This window comes from Ostrea edulis, chromosome 6 (assembly GCF_947568905.1).
Source record: "Ostrea edulis chromosome 6, xbOstEdul1.1, whole genome shotgun sequence".
Taxonomy (NCBI): Eukaryota; Metazoa; Mollusca; class Bivalvia; order Ostreida; family Ostreidae; genus Ostrea; species Ostrea edulis.
Window position 1 is genome coordinate 50964030 of NC_079169.1, and position 15154 is coordinate 50979183.

At 35.1% G+C, this 15154-nt stretch overlaps 1 protein-coding gene across 5 annotated transcripts in view; it reads right to left on the reverse strand.

Annotated features, from left to right (window-relative positions):
* Nucleotides 1-4345: 4345 nt before the first annotated feature.
* The window catches only part of LOC125645714 (ligand of Numb protein X 2-like), a 37687-nt gene continuing 26878 nt past the window's right edge, over nt 4346-15154 (reverse strand). For all 5 annotated transcript variants that reach the window (XM_048871499.2, XM_048871502.2, XM_048871501.2 and 2 more), the window contains 5 exons: nt 14573-14743; nt 10089-10211; nt 7424-7611; nt 7102-7263; nt 4346-7007 (listed from right to left, as the gene is read on the reverse strand). In XM_048871499.2, coding sequence (XP_048727456.1) covers nt 6872-7007; nt 7102-7263; nt 7424-7611; nt 10089-10211; nt 14573-14743 — 780 coding nt within the window. In that variant the 3' untranslated portion in view covers nt 4346-6871. The remainder of the gene's footprint in view (nt 7008-7101; nt 7264-7423; nt 7612-10088; nt 10212-14572; nt 14744-15154) is intronic.

Here is a 15154-nt window from a genome sequence, read left to right on the forward strand (position 1 = left end):
ATCCAAAGTGGAAATAAGGTTACCAAAGAACCCAACACAATTATGGGTTAATTGTGACATTTTGATGGCAGTGATGGGAAGAATTTTCGTTCAGTCAAGTGACGATGTAAAAGTACCATCCTATGTATAAAAAAAAAAAAAAAAAAATGTACAACAGACGAACGTTTTTGTTAATTAAGCTGGATAATGTACTTTATGAGGGAATTTTTTGTTCAATTTGATGGCACGTTTCCTTTGGGTGTACATCGAGCGTTTTGTTGCTCACTTTTAATTGAGAGGGAGTTTGTTGAGATGGGAGAACGATCAGGTCTGCAAAATGAAGACGTTAGAGACTTGTAGCTAATAATGAGAGATAAAATTGAAAGAGATGGGTAAGCGGTAGAAAGAAAATCCAAGAAAATAGTGAAAGAAATTGAGTTAGACAAGATTAAGAGAGATACAGAGATTCACAGATATAGAAACTCAAAGTTAGCTGCTGAAAATGCTAGTTCGTCAAATCATGTTTCAGGGTCTCTTGTAGAACTTCCAAACTTGCTTGTATTTGAAAAGAATAAAACTTGCGTTGATTCACACTTAAAAAGATTCTAGATATTTGCAACCAATGCAGGATGGTTGAATTCTCTCGGGGCAATTCATCTGAGCCATTTGTTAAAAGGTAAAGCACTTGAAGTTTATTCATGTATCTAGGAGGAGTAAGCATCCCCTGTTGACCGGTCACACCCACCGTAACCCTATGTCTTGATCAGGTAAAGGGGATTATCCGTAGTCAAAATCAGTGTGCAAAGAACGGCCTAACAATCGGTAAAAAAAAAAAACCCAAAAAACGTCATACAGCATTTGACTCAATGATGAGTTGTTTTAGCAAACTATATCATTATAACGACCATATAATTTGCAAAATGCTGACTTTAAACGAGACTGTTGAAACCCCTGTAACATCATCTTGTTTGTCAGTAAAAATGACCATACGCAGAACAAACTCTTGAGCTATGGTAAAAAGGGGATGTCGAACCTGAAGTAAAGAGTACATTACCAGTATGACCGACTTTCAAACACATGTACATGTGAGCTTGTATAAAAAGAACTGAAGAAGTCCAACCAAAGATTCAAGAACAATTATGAGAGAAAGGCCAGGAGCAGATCATTCAATTTAGGTCGGTGATTATGTATCCATTCTACTTCCAACAGAAAACAATAAACTTTTTATACATTGGAAAGAACCATTCGAAGTCGTAGAAAAACAATATTTCAGATTACCGGTTTAATGTCAATGAAAAGTCTAGGTTATTCCAAATAACTTTCCTGAAGAGATACAACCTAGGAGACGCGTCAAAACCTGATGGACCCACAACACGTGCGTCCTGTGTTGTGATTGAGTCTGATGGGAGTGATGGAAATGTGTAGTTACTCAACTTCTGGTTAAATCGACGGAGTCTTACGGAAATGTCAAGGTGAATGAATCACCCATAACCGATTGCGTATCTGTAGTTCACATAAGTACAGCTCAGCGGTTTATCTCCAAATCACGTAAGCCGGGTTCAAATGCCGGATGAGTTGGAATTACCTGAGTAGTCATTTCGTTGCGCGCTACAAAATTAAACCAGAGTTTCCTTATCGAAACTTTCGACTGTACAAATAGAAAAATGTCGAAAAATCGCAAGCCTCCAACTTTTACTGCATAAGAAAAGTTCGTTTGATTGGAAATAATTGATTCCGGGTGAATGGATGGGAATGTATGCATTATTTATTGCACTTATGATCCCTGGAATTCCACTATAGTTCATCAACCCGCTTTGAAACAAATGGTATCTTTGTACATAGATTATAGTACAATCCATGCCCTTTTCACAATGCGAAATGTACTTTTGTGAACTCCAAAAAGATCTCCATAAACTCATAGAAAACAACTGGTTGCATAAAATACCAAAGCAATCAATAATTGATTGAAAGGAGAAATTGAAACACATTTTGCTTCCAAATAAGTCTTTCAATGGTTCCATTACACATACTTTTTTAAAGGAAATCTGTCAATAAATTCATCATAGGAACGTTAAAAGGGTTTTCCCTGTGCCTTGACAATGAACAGTGATCAATCTCATAAATCCTATAAGGAATACAAAATAGATATTGTTTATATTCATGGAGGAAGTTGATTTTCCCCTCTTGATAAGCCGTTCCACAAGATACAGCTGAACTGCCTTATCAAAAAAGTCATCCATCTCTTTTGAATCTCCATTTGAACCTATCCTATATCTGACTCAGAATTTTAAAATCATATATTACAAAATAGACAAGATAAGCACACACAATCATGGATATGTAAGCGGCCAAAACAATTTCTTCTCTTCTAATCAATCTTTCTACAAGATCAAACCTGTCCACAGCATTCAAATAATCCGCCATCATTCCCCACGAGAATACGAAGCTGGTTTTAAACCACCCGTGCCCCTAGTTCATTATTTACCATAATTCTAAGCCGTTCTCACCCCAACCCTGCCTGTCTACGACGCGTTAACCTGGATATAAACCCCGATATCATTGATTAGGGGTTTAAACCCGAGAAACTCAACCGACCATCAGCATAGAGCAAAGTGAATCTGTGGATGCTTTATGATACGAATTTGACAGATCTTCCAGGCAGAACTGGTATCATCCAATATAAATTCCAGGTGATGACTGATGAAACGACCATATCAGATTACATGGATGCAGAACATGCAAAGATTCAGAGCATGGTCGATGTGGACATCATAAATTGATTGATTGTATATTGTTTAATGTCCCTCTCGAGAATTTTACACGGATATGGGGACGTCACCACTGCCGGCGAAAGGCTGTAAAAGTTAGGCCTATTATTGGCGCTTACGGCCTTTGAGCACGGGGGAGCTTTATCGCGCCACACCTGCTGTGACACGGGACCTCGGTTTTAGCCGTCTCACCCGAAGGACCGCCCCTTTTAGTCGCCTCTTTCAAGCAAGGGGTACTGAGGACCTATTCTAACCCGGAACCCCAAGGGAATGGACATCATAGAACCTTTGCAACCACCATATACTATTCCTGTAGTAGTAGCTAAGCGGTCAGACGGCAGCTTGATCGGCATTGAGTTCCGAATATTGAACAAGGTAACGATTTTTGATGCTGAACTAATGCCAGATCCTGAGAAAATAATGTCAAAGATAAGCCAAAGTAGATACTTTTCAAAAATTTATCTCTGTAAAGGCTATTGGCAAATACCCGCGAGACCTCAAGATCCTGATTCAACATCATTTCGGCTCCAGTCGGGCTTTACAGATTCAGAGTTATGCCATTGGAATGTACGACAGTCCTGAAACATTCAGCCGAATAATGTGCAATGTATTAAGAAGTTTACAGCATACTGCGTGCTTTTTGAATGATATTCTAATTCATACAAAATATTTTGAAGATCATCTGTTTGAGCTGAAATGAGTGTTGGAAAGACCGAGACAAACACACTTATCCGCCAAACAGTGCGAGATTGGTCAAACTCAGCTGGTGTACTTGGGGCATATCATCGGTGATGGCGTCATGCAACCAACGAATGAAAAGATAAAGGCAATCCCAGAAACTCCTAGAGCAACAACTAGGAAGGAGGTGAGATCTTTCCTTGGTTTACTTGGATACTATCGGAAATTTGTACCGAACAGTAGCAGCACCACTTAAGTGATTGGACTAGAAAAGGTGTTCCAAACAATTTTGATTGGAAACCAGAGTGTAAGAGTTCTTTCAAAACTTTGAAATCCATGTTGTTTAGTCCAATCCGTAGACTTCCTAAGTTTTTCTGAGGACATTTATAATTCAAATCAAGGTGTGGATGCAGTTCTGATGCAAGATCAAGGTGGAAAGAAATATTATCCAGTCGCTTATGCCAGTCGGGTACTACTCGACAGAACAAAGGTACTCGATTATAGAAAAGGAATGCTTCGCTATTGTTTGGGCGCTCCAATCCTATTTTCATGGCCGATCATTTATCATAGAAACTGACCATCGACCTTCAAGTTCATCTTCAGAAAGCAAAAGCGTCGAATTGCAGATTGATGAGATGTTCTCTTTTTCTGCAGTCCTATGATTTTTATACGGTAGTAATCAATGGATCAGAAAATATCGGAGCAGAATTCCTGAGTCACCATCTTCCGTGACACTCCGTTTGTGTTTTTTATTACACAGAATTGCATTCAATTCAAGCCCTGATTGTTAAATCAGCTTCTTTAATATATTTGAATTTCATTTACTGACTGCAAGCCATTTATTTTTGAGTACCGTATTTTCATGTTTAGATAAGATTAATACAATCCACATGTTTTTATATTAAACAGTAAATGTCATCAAAAGAGAATTTTTTTTTATTACATATAAGAGTTTTTAATGCAATATGTAATCATGTCATATACATCTCGTAAAACAATAGTAAAAAGTAACATACAAGGGTTCAATCGATAGTAAGAGATCAACAGAAAAGAAAATGTGCCAGATTGCAATCACAGTTGGCAGTATGAACATGTTTCCCCAAATAACGGAATGTTGAACCTCGGTAAAAACAAAACCTAAATTACAACCTTTGCAAAGTAAAACTTTAAAAATTAATGCACAGTTGTATCAAATAAAATTAAATGTAATGGCTTTATATTAAAAATAAATGAGTACAAAAATAATGTAAACCAACTTTTATTCATGTGCATATTTTGCAAGAACCTCGTTGGTGCAAATATTTGAAATATATCACTCCAAGGCCCCCAAATCTCACACTTACATGAGAATGATCTCGCCCATTGCTGCATTAAATCTATAACATGTCTGAATGATTTCTCGCGGACCAATACTTTAACGTCTCTTGTATTCGTATAAGATTATCTAGATGGTGAACTTAGTCGCCACGAACTACTTCATCACTTATATTTCAAAACTAAAGTCATCGCCAATAAAAGTTGGTTTATAGTAATCTTTGTGATTATTCTATGATGATTGTATACGTTGATGAAAGGGGAATGTCTTTCAGGAACAAAGTCTCATGAGATCAAGCTCTCAACATTTTATGTCCACTAAACTGAAGCTAATGAAATCTGTTGTCATCTCAGTTATAGTATATATATTATGATATATATCACAATAAAATTAGGTAGCTGACAGAGCCTAAATAAGCCTTCTTCCAAATTATTTATTTCCTGATCACTGTTTTAAAAAAAAATGTCTAAATTCCACTATATGTTTTGAAAAAGAAAATGTTTCTCTGTACTTGTGAAAGCTACTTTCAAAGTGACTGGCTGGTAAATTGTTTCAATCTTACGAAAAGACCCTGGTTGTACTTCTGCATGTAGTAAATATCATTTAATATCTTACTGAGATATTATTTATAAAAATCAGACCATCGATAGTTTCAAAACATGTTTTGAATCTCAATGAAATATTTTGAGAAAAACTAAACTGCCAAGTCTTGTAGTTTGGGAACTTTTACCATCATTACTAGTTCTGGACTTGCTTTCCTAATCATCATTAGGTGAAAAAAGACTGCTAACAGTCAACACACCTCAATTACTGGGTTACGATAAGATACCTTATTACACCCAATTACTGGGTAAAAATAGGATAACTTGACAACAAATTGAAATGCATTATGGTTAAAATGATGACTAGAATAATGAATAGTAAACATTGCATAAATTGTGCAGGTACATGTAACTAATGACTAATTCTCTCTCTCTCTCTCTCTCTCTCTCTCTCTCTCTCTCTCTAATACCCTAGGTATATAAAACGAAAACAGGAAAAATTGTAACACTTAAAGACAATACCAGATTTACTGGTTCAGTTAAAATTTAAAATCTTCTTGAACTCCAGGTAACTTGAAAATAAAATGAAAGAAAATACTCAATCATTTCCTTTTTTCAAAAAAGTTTGCCTAAACAGATATATTTCAGAAAAGCAACAGAACCTATTACTGCAGTAACCAATTTAGTTTAGTTTTCTCACCCACAATGAAAAAATCTCACACACAAATATGCATATTCTGTATCTCACAGAATGAAAAAAAAAAACCAAACATTGTTTAGAGACATACAAAACTGTCAAACGATTCATATCCTTTTTAAGGCATTGCTGCACAGTATTTGTGATACAAGATAATGATAAACTGTAATTTATTTTACATGCCTGTATTTTGGATGTAAATTTTGGCACTACACTGCGAGTACTAATCCTGAGATACTAGTATATATCCTGTGCCAACTTTCTTGATGTTGGTGAAATGAAATATCTTATGGTACCAGTACCAAGCAGCTTGTGTTTAGACAAATTTCTAAGAAAATGTTTTAAGTATACAAAGTGCACAGCACAACTTACAAAATGAGATGAAAATCACTATCAAAATTAATACCAAAATTCATCACTTTTGTACGAGTCACACACAAATCTAGTGCTAACATTAAACTGTTATGGCTTCTAATGTAACAATAGTTTATTTAATCACAGACACTGCAGGTAAGTTACAGGTCATTTCCATCAGAGGTCATCCTGCTATAGATTGTATAATGAATCCACACCAAGGGTCCTGCCCAACGATAGAGAACACTGAAAATGTTGCTTCAACCGCACAGAACAGATATAAGTATTCCATGTACTGTACCAGACAGAGCTTCAACCAATGTAATTTCCATAATGCTGTACTGACAACTAACCTTTAACATGATAAAGTTGCCAATGAGATTTAAGTCAGATAAGGATCCACGGCTTTGTTTTATCACGATTGTCTCAATCAATGAGATTTCTGACACAACTCTCTCTCAAAAAATGAGACTTTTTTTCAGACATTGTCTCAGCCAATCAGAGTTAATCAGAGATTGTCTCAGCCAATCAGAATTTGTCAGACAATGGTCCCTGGCCATGACACGACAGTGAGAGTTACAGCACCATCAGCTTCTTTAAGAAGATCTACTGCACTCGAATGAGTCACATTCACCAAGGAATGCTGGTTCACACTCAAAAGAATATCTCCGCATCTGAAATAATTCAAGATTTACAACAATGCACTTCAAAACTGAGTAAAATTTTCATACACTAGATATTTCTTGATTTTACCTTATATCTACTTACTTTAATCTGCCATCTTTTGCTGCTGGTGTTTCCATGACAACAGACTTGACATAAACGGGCACATTAGGTCCAGTGTCCTTGTCTGAACCACCGACCAATGAGAATCCCAGGCTTCCACTGGGGCTTCGAAGCAATGTCACAGATTTAATGGTCTGGCAAAGACTGCAAGAAATGACAAAGGAGTTATTCCAAGTCAGTAAACAAGTCACTAAAGAGAAATATGTTGTATATCATTGACAATATTTTTCTCCTGGTGACAATTTCCGACGTTTCCATTCTCTCCTTGTACACCACTCACTGACAGCTTTACAGTTCAACTAACCTTGGCACTTTCTGCCAGAACAACCAAGTTGGAGTGAAGTTTCCCTGACCATACGATGTCTCTGACCCATCAATGACCTTCAGACAAACAACTTTGGCCTCTGTGTTCAATTTAACCAGATTGACTGCCTGGTTGTGGCTCAGACCCAGCAAACTCTTCCCATTTATAGACAACAAAATATCTCCTTTCTGAAAATAATATACCACAACAGTGATTAGAGACAAAACATGGCTAAATAATTTTAAATGGAGTATGAATTGGTATTCATTTCATTTTTTTAATGATTTTATGTTTTCAAAATGTGTGATCCGACATGCCAGATCACCAGACTTTTTTCAAAGGCTGTAGTAATCTTCTGAAATCAATGACACTACTTGTCTCATGGGTTTTTTTTAGGTCTTGATATCAATGGCCTGGCTCTTTCCAATTGATCAAAAAATTGTGACATTTGCTTGAAATTGGGGAAAACGTTTCATATAAAGAAGTAGGGAAAAAACAAACCAGTGCATTAAAGTATAATTGGACTCTTTCTGACTTTTGATCTGGTCAAAGCTTACAGTACCTCATTTAAACTAGGAAGAATTGTTTTAGCACACTAAAACTGATGTCTCCCTTTCCATTTTCCATAGTTTTTAAAACATATTTTAGGGATCATCTTTAAGGTAGGTCCCTAGTCCTGGACCTACTTGTGATTTCTCAAAAATTTGAGTTTAAATACTTCGATTATTCATTTGAGGGTATGATAAAAACAAAAAAATGGGGGGTTGTCAGTATAATAAGTAAATTATGGTATTTTTATTACGTGTACCCCATTTGTCAAACGGTAATATCAAAATTCATTGAAGAAGTCCTAGAATATGTCCATAAAATTTTGTTTGAGGTATGATGCTGCAATTTTTTTCCTCAAATATGAAATAAATATCTCTAACTAAATAATTGAAAGTGAAATTTTAACACAGTTTCATGTTTTTTAATAATGGTGGTAGAAAATTGAACCCAATACAGGCCCTCGGCAGTCAAAAATACGGCACTGCAACACCACTAATATGAATATTTTAAAAATTTGACTTGTGATTTTTCATTCAAACTCACATATTATGTTCATATATGAATGCTTGTTTAAATACATTTAAAAAATCTGCCCTTTCTCAGCATAATATTTTCACAGCATCTCAATTCATATTTACATTTTTTGGCCAAAATAGCCATTTTGAAGATGATTTTCACATCATAGAAGATAACAAATATTATAACAAGATAACAAATATATAACAAGTGCAGAATTGTTTTTATTTAATTCCACATGTGCATTATTGCATATTATGAATTTTATTTTTAATTTACAGATAATTTTAACATGTAATACCCCTGTATATCAATTAAACAAATATGTACCTGGTTTTATGTGTGAATTAGATGACAAAAAATGGAAAGAAGATTGGAGCCATAGTCTACTCAAATATAAGTGATTGAGTGTTATTGTATTCATTTTACTAAATCAAAAAACATCCAGGTAAATGTAAATTAATACGTTTGATAATAATAGTACATGAACCAATACCGGAGTTCGATCCGGACATGACGTCATGCTACTAGACCCCTACTTTAAAGTGGAAAATTAAGACTTACGGTGCATAACAATCACCTATATGTATATGTGCTTCAACCAAGGAACAGTGTTGTAAACATGATAGTAAATTAAACTTAACAACATACTAAATATCAAAGGCCTGTGTCAAAAGGCAAAAAAGTTATGGTTGGTCCGGACAAAAAAATCCCCAAATAATTCTATTATTTGACCATTACATAAAATTTCAAGGTCAAAGGTCACTGTCTTATCATGGTATACCCACATACCAAATATCAAAGGCCTATACCCCAAAAATTCTATTATTTCACCTTTACATAAAAGGTCAAGGTCAAAGGTCATCAAAATTGTATGTGACACACTGTTTTATCATGGAATACCTGCATACCAAATACCTAAGTCAAAAGACAAAAAAGTTTTGGCCATGACAATGAGAAGCGGAAGAAGAAGCAGAAAAAGAATTCACACTAAAACAATATGTCCCCCATCTGGGAAGAGGAGACATAAGAAGCAGAGTCCAAAAAATTTGGTTTACTTAACAATTTTGAAACAAAAATAGTAATCTGTGGGCCTGTGAAGGAGATTTATGAACAATAAGGCTACCTTGCTTTGATTTGTTTCCATTGTGTGGGATTTGGGGGAAAATACCTGCTTTTTAACATTGGGAATGGGGCCTTATTTCGGCCTCCTAAAACCTAAAACCCCTATGCCATGTAATTAAGTTTGTTTTCAAAACAAGGCTGACCTGACAAACATAACATGTGCATGTGGATGCGAGAAATAGAGGGTACAGGAAAAATTAGCTCAGCAGCTTATTGTTGTGTGCCTCCGTGTGGCGAGAACAGTCATCAGGGCACCGCAACATCTTTTTGCACTTTTCCAAAAGGATCCATCAGATCGGAAAGAGTGTTTGTGATGTAGATGTATGATGCTTACCTTGACCTGTTTGGATTTGCCCAAACATCCCGTGAGGTTGATGTTTGTGATGTAGATGTGTGATGCTTACCTTGACCTGTTTGGATTTTCCCAAACATCCCGTGAAGGTTGATGTTTGTGGTGTAGATGTATGATGCTTACCTTGACCTGTTTGGATTTGCCCAAACATCCCGTGAGGTTGATGTTTGTGATGTAGATGGGAGTATCCCCTCTTGGGCTGTCTATGCCCCCCGCTACACTGATTCCCAAGGTCTCTTGAGCCTCCTACAACAAGAAACACACAATAGTCCAAAATTTACTCATGCTTTATTACACTTATCTAAATTAATTTCAACAAGTAGACCCTATTTAATGAAGGAAGTACTGTAGATCACATTTATTACGCAAGACCTTATTTTCACATGGATACAATAATTTATTTACTTTGGCAAATCATTATTTATTCCTTAAAGAGACACTACAGCTCATTTTGCGCAAAAATCATGAAATGACAATTTTCCCAGCGTTTTCTCAATTTTTGTTGCATTGTTGAAAGTATGAACTTTACGAAAATAACACTTATCTAAAGTTAAAAATTATCGTTTTAACGTAAAAATTAATACTTTTTGATGGCCTATACAAAAAATATCGAGTCTCCTCCTTTTAGTCTTCAGACGCATGCGCATAGACAGTAAACAGTGCAGCATGTCGTCCAGTGAGAGAAAGTGTAGTTGATAGATCTAGAATTTTGACAGATTCTGTGAGAAAAGAGGTAAAAATAGAATGAGATAAAACTCATGCGTGAAATAAAATTTACCTTGGGATCAGTATGACCGTTGGAAAACAGAGAGCTCTGAGAAACGCATGTAACTCAGTGGCAGATCTAGGATTTCCGAAGAGGGGTGTGAAAGTCAAAGATTAGCCAAAGTAATCGGCCATTCGGGTGCAAAATTTGGATTTTCATTCACAATCTGTGGCGTAAAAAGGGATGGGGGATACTGGCCCCCTAAATCTGCCATTGAGACTAGCTGCGAAGACACTACGTTTGAAAGTAAGTGCTATTTTTATCTGAACACGACACGTGTTAGTTGTAAAAACATCGGTCAATGGGAACATGGAAGGGTTTCTGTTGAAATAATGATTTATAATTAGTTATTATAAGGAGCAGGGAATAATCTTATGTATTTGAAAGGTGAGTGTGGACCCCCTTGAAGGGGAATTTAGATAAGTTCCTACACAACACCTTTGCTGTCATTCAAAACCACGTGATGTAAATAAGCATTCAAAAGTCCGAGTCAGCATGAAGAAATCTTTGAATTCCGGACGATCTTCAAAGCGCAGTTGAGAGTAAATTGATGCATCCCAATTGTTCAAAATTGTCAGTATCGATGTGAATTTTATCATTTTATCAATATATGGTTTAAAAAACACTTCATTAAAATGTGGAAAATGAGCTGTAGTGTCTCTTTAAGTCTTTCATATATTAAAATTTAATTGCAGAACAAAATTTTGCTAACTAAAATTATGCATAAATTTAATTTAATTTTATGCAGGAATAAAATGTCACAGAATGTCATGATTTTAAATTTAAAATCCCAAATTAAAACATGACATAATCTACAGCACTTTAAAGCTTAAAAAATAAGTGACATGGATACACGATATATATAAATAATATCCAAGGATGACCCATAAATCCTGAACTTTGCTTATTTCCAATGGGGTCCTTATAATTACATATTATTGCAATTCACCTTTGAATTAGAACACTTTACCCGATATAGTATTGCGTTGTGTTTGAATGACATGTTTGATGTAATACAACAAGAGTTTTCATTGGCCGATTACAGCCCGCCCACTTTCTCGAGCTGATTCAGGTGAAAAAATATTGTGACAGAGAGCTACAGATCCAGCTCTTATAAAAACTTTTGATTTAAGGGCACAAAAAGCTGCGCACAGTTGAGGCCTGATATCGCATTATCGCTGTATTCTTGTGTTGCTGTCTCATAAATTCAATATAAAAAAATCTTAACATATTTTCCTACTATACTTGTGTCCATGCAAGCATAAGTACTCGCAACGTTATTCTTGACATTCCTATCGTGTTCTATCGTGCATGTATCCTATCGTATCATGCATGTATCCTATCATATCGTGCGTGTATCCTATCGTATCATGTTTTGCGTTTATCAGGTTTTCCGTTTTCTATTGTGTTTTGCATTTATCAGGTCTATCGTGTATCGTGTTTTGCGTGTATCAGGTTTTCCGTTTATCGTGTAGCTTCGGAAACTATCGGGATTGTATATTAAATCTAATGAAAAATTACGATACTTTTCGAAAGCTTTATTCCTTTTGTTAAAAAAGCTATTTTTAGGAATCGAGGAAAGACAGTCTATTTGAAAGAGAACATAAATCTGTCGATTTTAAGGCAGAAGAAGAGCTATTTTTCTGTCCAGAGAGGGTGAAAATTTATCACAACTTCATTCTAAGTAGTTTGCCAAGCAAACCGGGGACAGTAAATCTGAAAGCTCCTTCATCTGAAGTTCATAAACATTTGTTTGTCTAGAAACAATTATTTGTGATTAACACTAACAAAGAAATAGGAAGTTCTGATTTGAAAGGAAAAATCAGTAAATTACATTGTTTATTACATATATTTTAATAAAGGCTCTTTTTCTTCTGATTTTTTCCACTTGTATTCTATTTATATACCAACTACTGAACTTCGCGTCTGTGTATCACCCGTGTTTTGACTGCAAACATTGTCAGGGATGTTGTATTTCACACATTTAGAAGATTAAGGTTTAAAAGGGTGCAATGGTGTTGCATCTCCCAAAAGTCTGCTCAACTGGGCACGAGTCGTTTTTTTTTTCCTTGTACATGTACCAATAGTCATACGGGTAGATACTGAAAATTGATGCCGGTTTTGATAATTATATGAATTTTTTTTTACATACTAAACCCAAAATTTTTTAAGCGTTTAAAATTGTGAATTTAAAAAAAAGTCGGGTTTTGGTTTTTTTCCCCATAGTTTATTTATTTTTGGTATTAAGATACCAATTCAAATACATATGTTCCAATTACTTATGACTATCAATTATCACTCATAATGTAGAAATATCTAACATACAATGTATGAAGATTTGGTGTAGCGCAGTGGATTGTTTTTAAAACGGTCATGATGATAATAATTGTACTTGTTGAATGACCGGTGAACTTAGAGCTTGATGCAAAATAACCCCCTCCACGCTACACACAAAATATGACTTGGTTTTTTTTTCACATTCAAGATAATAGACATTATAATAAGAGAGCTACTAAAGCATGATATCACTACATTATATTACATTTAGTTAATTCCCTTTGTAATTTATCTATCAAACATTAGGTGACAATATACTTTTAGAATCATTGGCTGGGAAAATTCATATAGATATCAAATAATGAATTAAAACCGTGTATAGTTTAGTTTTCTGATTTTTCATGTAGCTGTGATATAATAAAAAATTGAATTAAAAATTGAATTAAAAATATTTGTTTTAAAAAGTATGACCGTGTATTAAAGAAATTATACGTTTTAGGAGTATAATGAATATTGAAATCCTTCAGTATTATTATCAACATAATGTAATTATGTTGTAGTTATCAAAATTTCGTTCTGTCTAAAATGCTTCTAAATTTACAACATTTCTCTCAGGTTTTCCGTTTATCGTGAAGATCGTTTATCGTGTTTTGCGTTTATCAGGTTTATCGTGTATCCTATCGTATCGTGCATGTATCCTATCATATCATGCGTGTATCCTATCCTATCGTGTTCTATCGTTTATCATGTCAAGAATAACGTTGTGGGTACTGTACCTTCAAATATTCATTAAAGCCACACACGACCCGAAAACTCGCAGCTTCAAATGATTTACTGGCTACCTAACATGGCTACGTCAACGAACGAAATCATCAAAAGTTGTGAGTTTTTGGGTCGTATGGGGCTTTAATAAATATTTGAAGGTATGTTCAGACACAAGTATAGTAGGAAATTATGTTTGGAATTTTTTTATATTAAATTTGTGAGACAACAACACAAGAATACAACTTTTTCTCTTTCTTCTTTTGAAGTTTGTTTCCATCTGGCCATCATGTTTTCTAATGTCGACTACTCCCATATAAGGGAATTTGGGCAGACTTATACATATGGACCAATGAGAGTTTCTGTTGCATTTCGCAATTGTATTACAAACAGATTCAATTGTGTCGTCACACAACGCAATACTATATCGGCCAAAGCGTTCTAATTCAAAGGTGAATTGCGATAATAAATATGATGAACAGGCAAAAGCAGTAAACAATACAAGACTAGTATTGGAATTTTGGCAGGTTCTGATTAATAGTTGTATAATGCATTGAAAACAACATGTTTAAGACATATTTATAATAGAAGGTTAGAATTTAACCTGGAGAAAAATGTGAGTTAAGTATTTTGGTACTAACAATCAATTGCGAGCTGTCAATTTATGCAGTTTCTAGAACTATCGACTTTGAACATGTACTACATTTTGACATCTAGACCTGAGTAAAGTTTATTCTTTGATGCAATGATCATTTTCTGATGAACTGCTACACTTAGAAATTTTGACAAAAGGCTAAGTTACCTTGGATACTGTTACCAGCTTCTCGCCCTGTTGCCCATTCAGACTGTTGTAAGGTTTATGATTTTCGTAGTTAGGATGAACAACATTGTTGTCTGCTGTGGATCTGATGAGATCAGGTGTTTGAGGTCGGCTGCACCGAGAGATTACAAACTGAACCCTGTCTTCACTCATCTACAACATAGATCACAAAATGAACTCTCATCTTCACCTGACAACAAATCATACAACAAATTACAAACTATACTCTATTTTCACTTGTATACAAAGCATAGATCTATAGACAACTAAATGAACTAGATCTACATCAAATCATAGAGGGATTACACAATTTGTTTGATGTTTTATCACGGTACCGTGTCCTGTTTAAATGACTCGAACTGCCTGTTCCTGAATTTCATCATCGTGTTCTACGTGTCTGTTAATATTTAGCATACTTGATTTGGATAAAATCCGGCCTAATCAAACAAAGCCGGGTATACCCAGCGACGCGCTAAGAATCAAGTGACCCGGCTACAGTACAGTAATGAAAATGTTGACCTTCTATTGTATAAACATTATTCGGCATAGAAATGACCAACATAT